The sequence below is a fragment of the Lactuca serriola genome, chromosome 2 (genome assembly GCF_051521515.1).
Source record: "Lactuca serriola cultivar US96UC23 chromosome 2, Lser_US96UC23_V15, whole genome shotgun sequence".
Taxonomy (NCBI): domain Eukaryota; kingdom Viridiplantae; phylum Streptophyta; class Magnoliopsida; order Asterales; family Asteraceae; genus Lactuca; species Lactuca serriola.
Genome location: NC_136409.1, coordinates 8955640 through 8973473, shown reverse-complemented (window position 1 = coordinate 8973473; position 17834 = coordinate 8955640). Strand labels below are relative to the sequence as shown.

At 31.6% G+C, this 17834-nt stretch overlaps 2 protein-coding genes across 2 annotated transcripts; one reads left to right on the top strand and one right to left on the bottom strand.

The window, feature by feature from the left end:
• The first annotated feature begins 2235 nt into the window (after window positions 1–2235).
• Window positions 2236–6852, top strand: LOC145085945 (U-box domain-containing protein 15-like). The gene is made up of 4 exons (XM_079023642.1): window positions 2236–2920; window positions 3029–3145; window positions 4283–4711; window positions 5632–6852. Exons 1-4 carry the CDS (start codon window positions 2618–2620, stop codon window positions 6685–6687), a joined length of 1905 nt encoding a protein of 634 aa, XP_078879768.1. The 5' UTR covers window positions 2236–2617; the 3' UTR covers window positions 6688–6852.
• Window positions 6853–10104: 3252 nt separating this feature from the next.
• On the bottom strand, window positions 10105–14024 carry LOC145085944 (NF-kappa-B inhibitor-like protein). Its single transcript, XM_079023640.1, has 11 exons — window positions 13880–14024; window positions 13623–13704; window positions 13176–13339; window positions 12938–13042; window positions 12796–12852; window positions 12628–12708; window positions 12359–12393; window positions 11275–11364; window positions 11043–11193; window positions 10576–10772; window positions 10105–10339 (listed from the first exon to the last, which is right to left on the bottom strand). The coding sequence occupies exons 1-10, from the start codon at window positions 13922–13924 to the stop codon at window positions 10653–10655; spliced, it is 930 nt and encodes a 309-aa protein (XP_078879766.1). The 5' UTR covers window positions 13925–14024; the 3' UTR covers window positions 10105–10339; window positions 10576–10652.
• Between the last annotated feature and the right edge of the window lie 3810 nt (window positions 14025–17834).

Genomic DNA, 17834 nt, shown 5'->3' with positions numbered 1-17834 from the left:
TTATATTGAGTTTCCGAGTTAAGGGACCGGAGGGTCCAATTGAGTTGTGGGACCAGAGGGTCCCACTGAGACACATTGACTGGAGGGTCTTATCTGAGTATAGCCCTAAGAGGCTAATGAGTTATGTGTGGTATTTTGGGGAACTCACTAAGCTTTGTGCTTACCATGTTATGTGTTTCAGGTACTTCTCAGGATCACGGGAAGGCATCGGCTTGATTGTACACACGTCCGAGATTTGAGTTATGTATGAGAGGATTCTAGATTTGTTATATATTCAGTTTTTGGGATATGTGTTGGATGATTTGATACTATAACACTTTTTTAAATGTCTGGAATTGAGAAAATGTGTTCTAAAATGTAACGCCCGTAGATCAGGGCTAGTCAATTATGAGACAATAAGTGTCGAAAATAAATTTTTGATAGAATATTATTTAGAATGAATAGTCTTAATAAAAGTTGTAGTATATGTTACAAGGATTCCAGATATATAAAGAATGTCGAAATCCAAGTTATAATGAAAAAATTATGACATGTCGAAGTTTCACGACAGAACCGGCACGACACAGCGCGACGTAAATAGTGAATTTACGATAGAACGATTTTTAGCCTTAGCGATCTAAACGAAAGTCGTGGAATACGTTAAACCGAGAATGCGCATAAAAAGAACGTCTAAAATTGACTTCGTATGAGGAAGTTAAGATTTTTCTAAGTTTCAGCTTAGCAGTATGCGCCTAATAAATAATATTGGCAACTGTGTCAATTAGAGAATAAATGATGTTGGTAGCAGTTGTGCCTAATAAATAATGTTAGCAACTATACCAATTAGAGAATAAATGATGATATTGGTAGTTGCGCCTAATAAATAACATATGCAGCTGCACCATAGGAACAGATGGACTTTGTGCATATTCCTTAGGATAACCCTTAGGAATGAATGAGTAAAGGATAGATGATTCTTAAGATCTTTAAGAATAAAGATGATAATGGGGATGAGAAATTTGGTTGATTGTTTAATGTTTAAACATAATAAATTTATTATTTGTGGGTTGAAAACCTATATGCTCACTAGGCTCCCAAGTCTGACCCACTCAGTTTTCTTTGTATTACAGGTAGTGGCACCAGAGCATAAGTTGGATGACTTATCAAGATATTTTGGATTACATATCAATTGTAACATCCTGAAATCAAGTATATCTCCTTGGCCCTTCTTATTTAAACATAAAGCATATTATTCTATTTCTTGATGATCTATAAACCATGGCTTATAACTTCATGCCTCATCCACGATAACTCTTATTGCATACTTCGATATTAATTAAGAGGGTGCCACTCTACTCCACAATATACATCTACCTATGTGAACCAATCATATTTAAGATCCACTTATCTGAACCGATCATATTTAAGATATAACTACTTTGTGCATGATCATATTTTTTTTGTCAAAATTAAGGTGTTTATGTTTCATCATCTTTTCAGTACACATAAATTTTCATCAAGGAGCTTGCATGTAACACCTAGGTTTTCATACCAAGTACACCCTATAAAATTTCATTTCTCATTTAAAATTTACAATTTAATTTGGTGTATATTGGCGAATTGGCATATAAGAAGTTATCATAAGAGTCGTATTGTCCATAAGTACATGATGAAATCGGGCGTCATAAATAATCTACCTGCAAAACAGATCATCACAAAAATATAAGCCTCGTGGCTTGGTGAATAACAGTTATTAAAACATAATAAGATAAATCATATAATCACATAATAACTCATTTTCTCACATATGTAGCAATTACTTCTACCAATTAATGGTATTCTCATAACCAATCTCTCGATAATAATCTATCACTTATTCATAATCTATATCTAAACCAATGATCTATTTCTTAGTCAACGATCTATCTCTTAATCATGATCACTCTCTTGATTAATGATCTCTTTCTTTCTCTCTCAGTCAATTAAAATAATTCTCTCATTTATAATCAATCTATCTATCAAAAATATAAAATTATCATTTTTATCATTAACTCAGTCATTCATTCATGTCTATGTGTGATTTAGTATTCTAACTAAAAGAATTTTCTCATTTTCTTTTTCAAAAATATCATGCATAGCTTAAATAATTATTCAATTAGTTTTTAATCGAGACTCCAAAAATTGTTTGGTTACAAGTTACAACTCGCAAACAAGTGAAACAACCTCATAGAGCATACTTTCAACACTCGTCTTACGGATCATCGTGAAACACATAGAGCATTGTAGTTTTGCCATCTTTTATAGTAAATGGTGCATGCATATGTAATTGTGTAATTGTGTATTAACAATTGATGGTTACACACGTATATAACAAACTTTTAAAATATAGACCGCAAAATAACGTTTGATTCATATGATTGCATTATGAAATTAATTCACACAACTTAGGGTTTGGTTTTCCCCTGTTCTTCAATCTCAATCCTGTCGTACTCAATCTCCAATCCAAAATCAAACGTTATAATCTCGATGTAATCTGCAAACATGATGAAAACCCTAAGTTATTGGATGACGAGATGGGTCTTTTTCTTGAGTAATCGGAAATCCAAAAGGTGACAGAACGGGAAAGGGGGGTTTACCGATGGAAGAAGAAAAGGAGTTATCGAAGTGTAATAATTGCAGAATCGTTAGGGATGTTGTTGAAGAGTTGATTGGGATTGTCGAAGCTGCTAAATCAATGGGAGAATTTCGAGGAACGCAGAAGAAAGAGAGCCAAATGCTCCAAAGGCGATTGAGGCAGTGTCTGCCATTGTTGGAAGAGCTTCGTGATCTTGATGCACAGATTCCAGAAGATTGTATATCATGTTTGCATAGATTGAAAAGAGCGTTTATTCTGGCAAAGAAATTGTTGAAGACTTGTCATGCTGGAAGCAAAATTTATCTGGTTAGCTTTCTTTTCCTCTTTTCTTATGTGTCATGTACTTTTTAGGTTTTGAAATTGAAATTGAAATTCAGCTAGTGAATGTAATTATGTTGTTTGATTTTGTTTTAGGTATTGGAAACAGATGCAATGCTAAGCAGATTCAACAGTGTTTATGATAAATTGAATCATGCAATGGACGGATTTCCATACAAAGAAATTGGAATTTCAGAAGAAGTTAAAGAACAGGTAATTTGTTCTTCTGTTAAATCTTTGATTATCTGCTGTCTTGGTCTTACTTTTGATTTCTTTTGATTCAAATATAGTTTTAATATGTGAATATATCATAAGGGTTTTGTGATTGCATTTAAGTTTACCTGTATTGATTTCTGTAGTTCTTTAGCTCAAATTGTATTATGTCATAAATCTTTTTTCTAATCTGAAACCATTCTTGTTGATCTTGAAGTTAAAGATTTAATATTTATCTCATAATTAGACTAACTTTTTGACTATCATGACTTATAATTAACTGCAATATCCATAAGAATAATTTTCATAAAGTAGTAATGTTAATTTATGAAAAACGCTTTAGCTGAAAATCTATATCATTGATGTAAAATTACAGTATTATGAATATTCAAAAGCTAAAGTAGCCTCTGATTAGGTATTACAACTATGCCATGGTAATTACAAGGTCTTTTCACCGGAAAAATATTTTAAATACTAAATTAATATTACTCTCTTTCCATGTGACATGTAACATGTTAAGAAGAGGGATATAAAGCTGGCTAAAAAGAATAGGGTGAAATGACTTGAAAATCGTCTAAATTGTATTCATAATGCTTACAACTTTCTAAATCATTTTATTCTTTGATTGCCAATTTAACACTAGAGATTATGTAGTTAAATTTAATGCATTAATTATTTATAACATCATACTTTCATTTATTCCCATTATAGCATAGTACTTTGAGAAATCTACATGATTATAGCAAAACAAATTTCATTGCTATAATTGAGTAGATTTTTTCTAGTACAATATGAGAAATCTACAGAAAAGTCCCAAATTTTTGGGAAAAGTTTCAGTAAAGTCCAACAAGTTTTTTTTTTTTTTTTTTAAACAGAAAAGTGCAGATTGTTTAACATTTTGCCCAAATTAACGAAAAAATCATTTTTTATATTTGAACAGACATATGCTTGTCATTATTGTCATAAATGCCCCATTTGTTACATCACGATTGAATTGGCATGCATAAGGCTTGTTTGTGCAAAAGACCTAAATATTCTCCTCATCCCACAACCATATAAAAATGAGATCCACAAGATAAAAAAAATGTAAATGAATATTTATTAAATAAATATAACCTTATATTCTTATTATTACAGGTGGAGCTAATGTGTATGCAACTTAAAAGAGCCAAACCCCGAATGGATAATCAAGACATGGAACTCACCACAGACATGATGACCGTATTGTTAGCCGACACTGACCGAATATCTGAATGTGAAGCTATTAAAAGATTGGCAAACAAGTTATCTTTAAACACTCTTGAGGAATTAAGGGTTGAAACTATTGTTATAAGGAAACTTGTGAAAGAAAGAAGAGGACAAAACGCTGAAGGAACTGAAAAGATTATAAATCTTCTTGATAAATTTAAAAGATTTGCAGGAATTGAACAAGCTAATGTTCTTGATGATCCTGCTCCATGTAATAGAACGCTACAAAAATGCGCGTCTATTACGATTCCGTTTGAGTTTTTGTGTCCGATCACTTTGGAAATGATGAGGGATCCTGTCATTGTCGCAACGGGTCAGGTGAGTTTACATGATCCATGCATTATGATGTTTACTTTGTCATATAGTATTGTCAGGGAAAAATACAGAAAAACACAACGTATTTTCATAATTTTTTAGTTTTTGTGATTAAACTTTGTTCTTTTTTTACTTATAAAAACATTTTTCTTGGTTACTGGTTTTGATACGAGGCAAAATCTAGAAAAGTACAAGGCACTTTCACAAATTATTATTGATTTGGTCACCGGTCAATTTATGTGGCTAAATCGATAAAAACATTTAAAAAAAAAAACGTTGTATTTTGTATATATGTTTACTTGTTAGGGTTAATGACTTAGTATGAAACGAGTTTATTTATGAATTTATGTAATCATGTTTTAATTAGTTACAAAAAATCCGATTTGTCATATAAATTAGTAGATGAGGCTCTCAATACTTTCCAAGAGGCTCTCACCTTTCATAATAGTTACAAGTAGGTCACACAACTAGAAAAAGAAAAAAAAAAGTCAAAAGAAAACAAAGGGCATCCAACTTTATAATAAAATAATCGTTATTTGCCATTTCAAAATAATTAAACCAAATCTGGTATAAAGTTCAGGGGTACTTTTTGCCAATCTTACAAAGTTAAATCAATACTTTAATTTTTTATTTATACTTGGTATGAATGATGCAAGTTAACGAAGTTAATGTATTGATGACTTGTACTATATAAGTTTTTAAAACAATCCTTCGCCGCCACCGTATCAAACCACCACCATCAACCACCCCATCACCACCGTTCCCCAACCCTCGCATGTGTTTTCTTTTCTTACTTTTTTGACCTAAAGTTTTTAATCCAAGTCTTGAATTTTTTGTCGTTTTTAATCCAAGTCTTGAATTTTTTGTCATTTTTTGATGTATTTTCCGGTGATTGATGATTGTATTATGATCTTTCATTGCAGACATACGAGAGAGCAAGCATACAACAATGGCTGGATTCCGACCACCAAACCTGCCCAAAAACCGGCCTACATTTAACCCACACCGCCTTAGCACCAAACGTCGCCCTCCACAACCTAATCCTCCAATGGTGCGAAACCAACAACTACCAACTCCCCAAAAAAGACCCACCGCCGCCGCCCAAAATCACCCGCGCCGACAAAGTCATAACCCTAATCCAAAACCTTTCCTCCAGCCAATTACAAATCCAACGAAAAGCCGTGACCAAAATCCGTATGATTTCTCGAGAATCCCCGGAAAGCCGAGTTTTAATCGCCGACAACGGCGGAATTCCGCCGCTCGTCCAGCTCCTTTCCTACCCCGATTCCAAAATCCAAGAACACGCCGTCACCGCCTTACTAAACCTCTCAATCGACGACAAAATCAAGAAACAAGTATCAAAAGAGAATCCGATTCCGGCGATAATCGAAATCCTCCAAAACGGAACCATCGGAGCTAAAGAAAACTCCGCCGCAGCATTGTTTAGCTTATCGATGATCGACGAAAACAAAACGTTGATTGGAGCTTCAAACGGAATTCCGCCATTGATCAATTTGTTAACCGAAGGAACAATCCGCGGCAAAAAAGACGCCGCTACCGCTTTGTTTAACTTAACGCTTTCGCATCCAAACAAAGTCAGAGCAATCGAAGGTGGCGCCATTAAACCTTTACTGAAAATGCTTGAAAACGAGAGGTTAGACATGGTTGATGAAGCTCTTTCGGTGCTTTTACTACTTGCAGCGCATCCTGATGGGAGGAAGGAATTGGGGCAACTTTCGTTTATTGAAACTCTTGTGAAGTTTATGCGACAAGGGACCCCGAAGAATAAAGAATGTGCAAGTGCAGTCCTTCTAAAACTTTGTTTGAACAATTCTAACCTTTTGTTGGCTGCACTTCAGTATGGGGTTTATGAGCACGTGGTGGATATTTCGCAGAATGGGACAAAACGTGGGCAGAAAAAGGCGGGTGCGATTTTTCAGCTTATGAATAAAGGTGACAGATTTCTTTCTAGAACGTAGTGAGGTGAAATATCAAATCCTTGTTTATAGTTATGTTTTAGGTGTGAAATTATGCCTTAGTTATGCATTAGTTATGACTTAAGAGGATATTGTAGATCAGGGGTGGATCCACATTGTAGTGTTTTGTTGTGTAAAAATGAATAATAGTATTACAAAATTCAATTATAGTGTGTGAATAAGACAGAAAAATACAAATGGTTGCAGATGAAAGGTCAAAAAGCAAAAAAATGGACAAAGACCGATTTCAGTTACAGATGAGTTTCATTTCGTTTTGTTTTTTTATAGTGATGGTATTTTTTTGATAAAAAAATGAAACTTTTTATATAACTTACAATTACAAAGTATAATTATAGCTTTACAAGATGGGATAGTCGTATTTACAAAATATGTGAATTCCTTTTGCATTCCCATAATCGAAAATATCTTCAAAAAATTTGTATTGTCCCTCTTATACAATTCAATCCGATATAATCATGTATTCTCCCATGTAACAAATTAAGACTACGGTTAACCCGTGTTGTTGCCGTCAACGTGGAGGGTCCTCAACGGTGTTGTAACGCCAGGAACACTGCCCCATGGTGGCATTATGGTGTTTGGCGTTGACACGGCTTGTTCAAGCTGCAACGCGTATTTGGGCGGCAAATTTGACATTTTTCCAACGACTTTGACTTTGACCATTAACGGTTATATTAGATTAAAAAAAAGTAATAATAATTAATTTTTGTTTACCTATAAATACATACAATCTATATCATATTCATTCACCTCATTCTTTTTTTCTCTACATTTTATAAAATTTCATTACTTCTCTATTAAAAAAAATGGATCAGTTTGATCTGTTCGCCCCATCGAACGATGATGACGATGATAATATATTCGTCAGTATGATGTACGAGTATTGTACGAACGTGCTGCTACAACCAAATTCAGTTCCACCACTAACACAATGTGCGATTTTAAACATAGATTGCGAAGAAGGTGCTGATGTCTAGTTCATGATTATTTTGCGGAAAATGATGCAAGAGATTTAAAAAAAAAGGTTTCGTTCGCGAAAAAGTGTTTATACGAATAGCCAACACCTTGGAAAATAAGTATCATTTCTTTCTGTTTTTGTAATTTATGAATGTAGCTTTTAGATAAAATAAATACATTTTTTTACCTATTAAGTTTAGGCATGAATTTTTTCAATTGAGATATTATGCTAGAGGTAAGCGAGGATTCACAGGGTTGCATATATGCAATATTTTAAAAACCGGTTTGAACCAGTCGGTCGAACCGGTTGGACCAGGAACCAGAGGAGGGAGCGGTTCAACTATCACTGGTTTTATGTCGATTTCTGAACCGAATTGAGTCGGTCGGTTTTCAGAAAAACCCGGTTGAACCGGTTAAACAAAATAAAAACACATGAAATAGAACCATTTACATAATAAACTTTGGTGATTTTTTTTTCAAATCTATTTAGTTTTCTTTAAATAAAAACATATGATAAATGTTATAAAGTTTTTTAGTGTTTTTGTATTCATCTAAAACTATATTTTGTTTCGGTATTATATTTTATTTTCTTTTTAACGTATATAGATTGATATAAAACACTAAAACTTATGGTTATGTGTTATTTTAATGTATTTGGATTCATCTACAATTTATTTTTATATGTATTTTTAATGTCTGAACTTGTAAAAATAAAATTCATGATTTATATATGTATGTATGTGTAGGAAAATAAGAAAAAACATGAAAAGTATTGAAACCGGTTGACCTCGCTGTTGAACCGGAAACCGGTCACCATACCGGTCCAACTAAAAAACCGGTTTTTAAAATATTGCATAAATGTGTTGCGTCAATTAAGCTTATGAGGGAGTTGCCCGATTCTATTGACAATTATATGAGAATGTCTGAGAGAGCTGCGAGGGAAAGTTTGTATAAAGGGACGAGAGGTGTTGTTGAAACCTTCGGTGATGTTTATTTGTGCAAACCTTCATTGAATGATATAAAACAATTATATGTGTCAAGTGAAGAAAGACATGGTTTTCCAGATATGCTTGGAAGCATTGATTGTGCACATTGGAATTGGAGAAATTGTCCTGTGGTATGGAAAGGCTAGTATGCAAGTGGTCATCATGGAACGCCTTCGTTTGTATTAGAGGTTGTTGCTTCCCAAGATTTATGGATTTGGCATGCCTTTTTCAAGGCTGCAGGTACTAACAACGACGCCAATGTTGTTGATCAGTTACCATATTTAACGATCTTTTGTCAGGAAAGGCATTGGATGCTTCTTTCACAGTAAATGAAAATGAATATAAGTTAGGGTATTACCTTATGGATGAAATATATCTACCATATTCCACATCCGTGAAGACGGACACCCAGTAGAACCGAGAGAAATTTTTTTCCAAAGACGACAAGAAGAGCAAGTAAGGATGTGAAACGTGCTTTTAGAGTTCTAAAATCAAAATAGCACATAGTTGGACATTTGGCACAACCATATCAGTAAGAAATATTATGAGATAGTATGCATGCATGTATCATAATGTTGAACATGGTGATTCAAGATAAATAATGAAATATTGCGGAGTATTTGACTATGGAATCCAAACAAGTGCAATTTAAACTAAGGACAATGAAATATTTACATAGAGTCGTTATTCAAGACACGCGAAAACACATGCAACTTCAAGAAGACTTGACATTAAATTTACGATGGTAACCAAGATGAATAATTTAGGGAAAAACCTATTTTTTATTTTTATTTTTTATTTTTGTTTTTAAAATTAGGACTATCATATTTTTTTTCGTGTAATATTGGTGTTAATATTTAAATGTTATGTTTAATTTAGGATTTATTTAAATAGCATGTTTTATTAATTTATATTTGTTTTTATAATTCTTAAAAAAACAGAAAAAAGAAATAAATCAAAAAGAAAATAGAAAAGAAATAAATCGATAAAAAAAATCAAAAAAATAAAATAAATAAAAAATAATGGTTGTTATAACATATTGTTTTCCTCCATTGGTATTATAACACCAATGGTGACATAACATGTGAGATTGACATCTTTTCGGTGATCTTTTAACATATTGTCCACACCTATGAAGCACAAAAGAAACATAACAAAAAGAAATGGTTCATGACTTCATGCTAGCATTATGCAGCTAACTTAACTAGAAACCAGAAACTGGATGTCAACAAAATCTGGTATATATTGACACAAATTTTGGAGTAATAGATGACCAGTTTTACAAAAAGACAAGATTATTACTAAATGTCATCAACTAACATACCATAGAATATAAGAAACCAAAAATATACAACAAACAAAACAAGCTTAAAGAGCATAACATTCCCAAAAACAAAGGTCACAAAAAACTTATCATGAATCACATGGAGAAGAAAGTCAGAAACCAAAAAGCAACACATAACGCAAAGAACAATTCAATTGATGGATGAATTACAATGTTACATAAATGACAGAATTCAGAAGCAGTTTATTGAACCCTATTAACTATTTCACAAGGTTTTAAGATGTTGATATTATCACAAGAACATGTAAATTACAAGTAATATACAACTAAACCTCATTGCAAAAGACTTTATTTGACATGTAATCGGTGGCTTTCCACAAGCAACCTCTCACTCTTCCATGTAAAAGATCTGCAAGAGGGAAATATATAAAAACAAGCAGTTAGTTTTTTTAGTCTTTTTGTGAGAAGAATATTATTGAAAAACAAGCAATAATGAGAAATGTTGCAATTTTTTTTTTCATGCAACAGGAGTATATATATATATATATATATATATATATATATATATATATATATATATATATATATATATATATATATATATATTGATTGAAAATCTTCATTGTCTCTATAAACTTGAATTACCTCAAAGATGTTGAGCCATTGGGAAGCATCCAACTTGAAAGTCAACAAAAAAAAATATTAAAGTTTGACAAAAAGCTTTAGTCAAACATGTCTTCATCACTTCCAGGAAAAATTAATTGAAGATCTTCATTGTCTCTGTAAACTTGAACCAATGCAGCAGCTTTATATGCAAACACCCCTACCATTGCTGGTGTAAGCTATACATAAAAAAACATCCATAACAACAACTACATCAGAAGGGCAATTTGGTCATTAGACTACATAACGTGTTGACTCTCGAAAATCTAGTAGGCATTAGGTTTTCCATATGTTATATTGAGGGATTACAATCAATTTTAGAAAGCACTATTGGGTGCAAAATGACAGAAATGTCCTTGAGTTTTCCATACATTTACAAAAATAAAGAGCAAGTGCACACCCTAAAAAAGATTTGTAGTGTAAAAATATTAAAATAAAAAATTAAAAACCTGAAAAAAATCATTTGCAAAATGTTGAGAGATGCCCCACAATCCATAAATGGCAGCTGGGATTACAAGACGTGGTGATGACAAAACCATGCTGCAACCCTTCACCACTTTCTCAAAAGTATCCGCCACGTCATCACTTCTTATTCCAATTCTAAATTTCATATCCAAAAAGGAGGATTTTGTAAGAGTAAATAGATGAAGACTTTAGCTACAAAAAGTCGAATAGTTGTACCTTTTGATCTTTCTTTCTCTGAAAATTTTAGGAATTGATTCCCTTGAAAGGTTGTCAACATATCGATACAAAAGTTGAAGATACAAGCAACTGCATACAATAATCATCTAAATAAGTAATAATTTTAAGGGTTAAAAATACATAAAAGCACAATGTACTTTTATCATTTTATTGATTTAGCCGCTGAACTATTATATTTTTTTTAATAATTATTATAAGAATAGTTCAGTGGCTTAATTGATAATACGGTGAAAAGACATATTTTTTCGTATTTTTTTTTCCTGGTATAAATATAGGATAATCGGTACAATTGTTTTTTTAAAGGTTAAAAAAAGGATTAATCTCAAAAAAAAAACTTCATAAATTTTGTTTTTTTCCGGATTAAACCTCAAATTTATTTTTTACCAAAAAAAAAAATGTAAAATGTGAGGGTTTTTCGAGAAAAACTAAAAAATTTGAGGGTTGATTTGGAAGCATTTAGAAGGTTGAGGGGTTTTTTCGGAAAAAAAAAACACAAAGTTGAGGGCTTTTTCGGAAAAAATGAAAAAAAAATACAAGGTCTTTTTCAGGCAAAAGGTAAATTTGAGGTTTAATACTGAAAAAACACAAAATATAAGGCCTTTTTTGAGATTAACCCTAAAAAAATGCATAATGGTTTGATCATTACATAAATATTTAACTGGCTAAAATTAATAAAAATGTGAGAGTACAAGTTCTTTTCTGTATTTTTCCCTTAGTTTCAAGGAATTTTGAAGATCATTTTGGGATTCATTTTTGACTTTTTCTTAACCTTGAAGATCCTTTTAGTTTTTGGTTATTTAGTTTTTTTTTTTTAATGTAAATCCTATTCAATCAAGGATTTCAGCACATTATGCACTACATTAGGTAGAGACTTTTAATATCTTAAGCTGATTTTGAATCTTGATTTTTAGCCAAACCTGCTAAAAATAGCAACATACTTTGTAAAGGTCACTTTATGGCTACAAAATCCATCACAAAAATATATTTTTTTTTCTACAAAGTGTGTTTCTCTAAGAAATAAGATAAAACAAGAAATCAAGCAATTAAATTACTTTAAAGTAACCTGAAAAGTACTCCTGTTGCATAACTCACAGCAGCCTATAAGCAAAAAGGAGGAAGATTTCATAAGTTCATTTCATCCATAAGCTATCATAATTTCTTTTTTCATGAACCAAATAAAGAAATATCAAAATTAGAAGAAAATAATGTAAGCTAAGCTTTATCTTTTGTTTTTCTATAATTGTGATTGTATGCAAGTGTGATATAACTTGCCCTAAAAAGCATGTGTATGAAAAATCAGAAATGACTGAAATTATACCTCTACTTGAATACCTGGATGGAAAAAGTTACTAAACAATATCCACTACATGCAGTTCCAATAGCAATTGTTAGAAGAAAAAGTTCCCTTTTAATCTGAAAAGTAACAATATGCACTCAATTACTATTATTTTTTATGATTATTATAATAAATACTTTAGTGGCTAAATCTATATTTCATACAGCTTCATATTGAAGTAGGTTAAGTCTAGTTCTTCTTTCACTATCATCACGTTGTTCCTGTTATAAATATAAACAAGTTAGAAAAATATTTTTATCCATCATTTTTTTATAATTCTGGAAATATGAAATAAAAGCTCAATACCTTAGCTCTCATCTTTTTGTTTATTGGTGCAGTGGTTTCCCCTAATAGCCACTCATTTGTTCTTGTCAGTTTGAGGAATCCACCCGTATTTTCTTCAACCAATTGCTACAGTAATCAAACATGATTCTAAACAAATCATTGAGTTTTTACTTCACAATTTGGTGCTACAATTTCTTCAAACCTACTAATGACAAATAAGATAGCATAAAGATAGCATTTTTTAGATGATCAGTAGTACCTCATTGAGTTGATTAGCATCAATTGTTAAGTCTGTTTCAATATTATCAATCTTTATTGACTTCCTCATCCAAAGTTTATCAGTTACTTTTGCTATAAAGTCTCCATTCAACTCTCTGTCTTTCAAAAATGTAAGAAGAAGATCATCTTGTTCAATCATCAAATCTGCATACAAAGATCAGGTATAGCCTATGGTTAAGAATTAAGATCCTTCAAGATAGGCTTTGAAGAGCTTAAAGGGTCCAAAGGTATAAGCACATTTCAAAATACATCTCTTCTTTTTCTAGATTTTTCACAAACACATGGTGGGCATAAGCACATTGCAACTAAAATCCCACCAAAGATAAATAATGATTAAAATTAACCTTTATTCATAGAAGATAAACAAAAACGAGTATGAGAGTTCGAATTACGCCAAAAAAAAATATGGAGGAATCTTTTGTATTACCTCCAGCAGAAACCCTTAATCCCTTACGAATGCTGACACCGAATCTCGATTTACGACCCCTTAAACCGAAACCACAAGTACCCTGGTTGTAATTGAGAGAGAAAGTGAGAAACGCATGGAGCTCTTTAGAATTCGTATTCATTTATATTGTGGTACCAAAACACACGAGGAGGGGTAACAGGTAAAGGGAGTTTATCAACAATTTGCGTACTACGCATATATATGTAGAGCAAGCAAGAGTGTGCATATATATATACCTTGAAATTAGGGGCAACAGAGGGAAGGGGGAGAGGAGAAGCCATTGTAGAAGATGCGATGGTAGCCAAGTGTTGCTTCCAGCAGAGAGATCAGTATGCAGACGGATAGGAACCGATATCTCATCTTGAGCTGAGTGTTGATATTTGGCAATTTAAAATAAAAAATTATAATAACATGTTAATGAATAAATTCACATAGGCAAATACCATTAAAAAAAATAATAAAAAACTTAAGTTTGTGTTGGTTTTATGTCTATTAATGTCTCAGGTCACCGATGCTTGTTAACACGTTTTTTTAGTGTCCATTAATATCTCGGGTCTTTAGATGTTTGCGTTGAGTTAACTGTTGATGTGGTGTGTCATGATAAAGGGCATCTATTGTCATGATAAAGGGCACTCGAAGCGAAGCTGTCCCAAATACTTGCAAGATGTCAAGGATGGGAAAATAAAGTCCACCCATGCAGGTATTTACACTATTATGTCTAATAACTCATCACATGCTAATTCTTGGGTACTTGATATAGGTTGTGGTTTTCACATTTGTTCTGATTTGTAGGGACTAAAAAAAGTAGGGATGTGGAGCACCAAAAACTTAGCCCCATGTCTGTTTTTATTTTCTTTATATCAGAAGGTGATTGTAACCCAAAGTATTTTAGAGAGTTTGTGTCCACACAAAGTTCAACATTGGCAAATCACAAGTCATATCTAATTTACTCATTGGTTGAACAATTATTTATGAATATATAATTGGTTTATATTTAGTTTATAGTTTTACTAAATGTTTACATTTAACGGTTATCCGTGAATCGAACTGTGGTTACCCATGTTTATACGGTTCAGTTCGGTTCAGTTTTTTAAGCAATTCGGTTTAGTGTTGGTTAGTGCATGTGAGGTACCCGCCCCGTGTTCACGGTTCACAATTTTATTACTATCTGAGCCGAACCACCCCGTGAACACCCCTACTCACGTCGTACAGTTTTTTTCTTCCAAAATCCAACCTTTTGACTCCTTGAAACCCTAATTCGATTCATACTAAAATGGGTGTTACACAATTTATAGTTTAAATAGAAAACTCACAGCTTGATGCAATCAATTTACAATTTAAAACGAAAAATCACAGCTTACTACACAAAATTCAAAGCTTAATACAATAAATTTACAGTTTAGTACACAAATGTATGCATTCACGACCATATTATCAAATTAAAACTCTTAATATAGTTAATTCACAATTTAATAGACAAATTTCACAACTTAAAAAAAATCATGCATTTGTAGTATAAAACTTATAAAAACCATGCATTCACAACTTAAAACTTATATATTTCATTAAAGAAAATCATCACACACATTGTGTGCTCTACAAAAGAAAAATCAAATCTAATTGAAAAAATCATATATTCATACTTTAAAACTTATATATATATATATATATATATATATATATATATATATATATATATATAGAGAGAGAGAGAGAGGGAGGGAGAGAGAGAGTTAGGTTCATATATGAACCCTAAATATTGTATGAATGTATAACCAATTCTTGACCAATCAATATCTAGGGGTATTATAGGAAATCTAATAATTAATTAATTAAATGCTCAAAATTATAAACGTATATTTTGTGGAATGAAACCCCAAATAAGCAACATTCTTCCTCTTTATCTCTCCCCTCTTCTCGGTTGTCCTCACCGACCTGTTTCTCTTTCGTCGATCGTTTCACTAAAACTGAACACCGCCGTCTGGAATCCATTGTTGTCGCCGCCAGTCATGACCTTAGGAAATCGACCACTATTGAAACGAGGGTTTTTTGTGGTAATTAGTCATATAATCAATTGAGGTATGTTTCTTTCTCCCTATATTACCTGTCGCGATTCTCCTTTGTCTTGATTCTACCAGTTCATTAGTGCAATGAATACTATGAATATTGTAGACAACTATTAAGCTTTCAAATAATGAGCAGATAATGAAAGGTGTGGTTACACTTGTTGTGATTGGGATCGAAAATAGAAGCTATGAAAAAGTCAAAATTAAATTTTTTGGGTTACGACTCTCTATGTAAGTTTTCTCACATCAATTTTTAAGTTTAAGGTATTTTTTCAGTTATTAATCCATAGTTTCTCTTGAATATGCATTAACTTTGCTTCACATTCCTCTATATCAAAAGTGATTATATAGGTTATGATTTAGGGGTATATGTTATGAGATGAATTGTTATCATCTACATGGTTATTACTTTTTATTCTTTTTAGTTATTGTGATTTGAACAAGCACACAGTAGAAGGAAAACCAAAACGCACAAACAAGACCTGGAGCGCTGTTCTCATTTTCTTCTGCAAAAAACAACACAACACAATGTATTTGCTTCTCTTGTGGTTATCCTAATGGGATATTCTTTGAAACATTTCATGTAGGTTTCGTTTATCTTACAACAAATTATGCCCTAAATTTCTTTAAAGAATGTTGAGTTGCCATTAGATGATATAATAGTTACAAAGATGCTAAATTATGTTTGGTGGTTTTTGACGGTTTTGCCCCTAGTCAGATTTGATTTGTTGTTTTGCCATTGGTAGGTTTTGTTTTTGGTGGTTCTCTAGCTCATGTTGTTGGTTTGGTTAGTTATTTTGTTGTTACTTTCTAGTGTATGATTGTAATGTTCCTTGTTACGCCCCTGACTCGCTCTTTGTTTTTTTTGCTTATATAATGATTTGTCGTTAAACAAACATGATTTATTTTAACTATTTGTTGCTTTTATTTCCTAATATTTATGCAATTTTGATTTATTTGTTGACATTTTCGATAATTTCCAGGTAGCCTTCGTAGGCCCAAAGAAGTCAACAACCCTCAAAGTTTTGGTAGGAGAATTGAAACCAATAAATGGCTTTTAGCATATTTATACTTTCAGTTTTAGGTAGTTATTGCTATTTCTGTTCGTCTTTGCTAATAAATGGATGATAATTGTTCCTTTTTATGATACTTTATCATATTTTCAAATATTATTTTTTCTTATTTTACTTCATTTTCACAAATAATGTTTATGTGTTTTTTGCCACTATTGGTTGCAGGCATGTTGTATCTTTTATACTAAATTCTACACCATCAAAATGGGAACAAGATATTCCTGTCAAAATACATCAAGTCCAAAGAATAATGCGGGTTGAACTTTTGTGAATTGTTGGATTTTAACAAAAAATTGTTTGTCATTCTTATAGAATGTAATATCAAGAACACATACCCATATGTAATACTCTTATTCTTATAAAATGAACAATGTTATTCTTTAAGAACATATGTTGTATGTAATTCACATTTATTATTTTTTCAATAATATTATATTATTTTCAACAATCTCATTTTCTACATCCTTTTGTTTATATACAAATTGTTGTTTTTATAGTACCTAGTAATAAGTGTAATTTTTTTGCTAACTTCGATATTAAAATACACATTCTTAAAGAATGAGTATTTCAAAAGAATTCTATGCGTAAAGAATTATATTGTATTATTTCTTTTGCAAAATATGATATTTCTTTTGTTAGATTAAGGTATTCTTAAAGAATTTTAGGTGTAAGAAATTTCTAATATGAAGAATTTTAAACTATATTCTTAAAGAATTTAGGAACAACAATTAAAAAAATGCAGAGAGATGAAAACGTTCACAGTAATTAAAATGTATTCCTTAAAATATGCATCTTCGTATTTTGCTGTTAAACAGATTTGACTATTGAACCCTTACTAGTTGTTTCAAAGTTAAAACAATTAATATTTTTTTTCACATTAATTACCATAATGCCAACATCATCTTAACCACTAATTTTTTTAATCTAATGGATACAAATTGGTCATACATTCACACTATATTTGTGATTCACATTTAATCCTAACCTTATATATATATATATATATATATATATATATATATATATATATATATATATATATATATATACTA

Coding starts and splice junctions, on each gene's coding strand:
- LOC145085945 (XM_079023642.1), top strand. CDS start 2,618: ATGGAAGAAGAAAAGGAGTTATCGAAGTGTAATAATTGCAGAATCGTT. Junction 2,921..3,028: donor CTGGAAGCAAAATTTATCTG/GTTAGCTTTCTT, acceptor ATTTTGTTTTAG/GTATTGGAAACAGATGCAAT. Junction 3,146..4,282: donor CAGAAGAAGTTAAAGAACAG/GTAATTTGTTCT, acceptor TTATTATTACAG/GTGGAGCTAATGTGTATGCA.
- LOC145085944 (XM_079023640.1), bottom strand. CDS start 13,924: ATGGCTTCTCCTCTCCCCCTTCCCTCTGTTGCCCCTAATTTCAAG. Junction 12,394..12,627: donor TAGTAACTTTTTCCATCCAG/GTATTCAAGTAG, acceptor TTTTGCTTATAG/GCTGCTGTGAGTTATGCAAC. Junction 11,365..12,358: donor GCAACAGGAGTACTTTTCAG/GTTACTTTAAAG, acceptor TATTGTATGCAG/TTGCTTGTATCTTCAACTTT.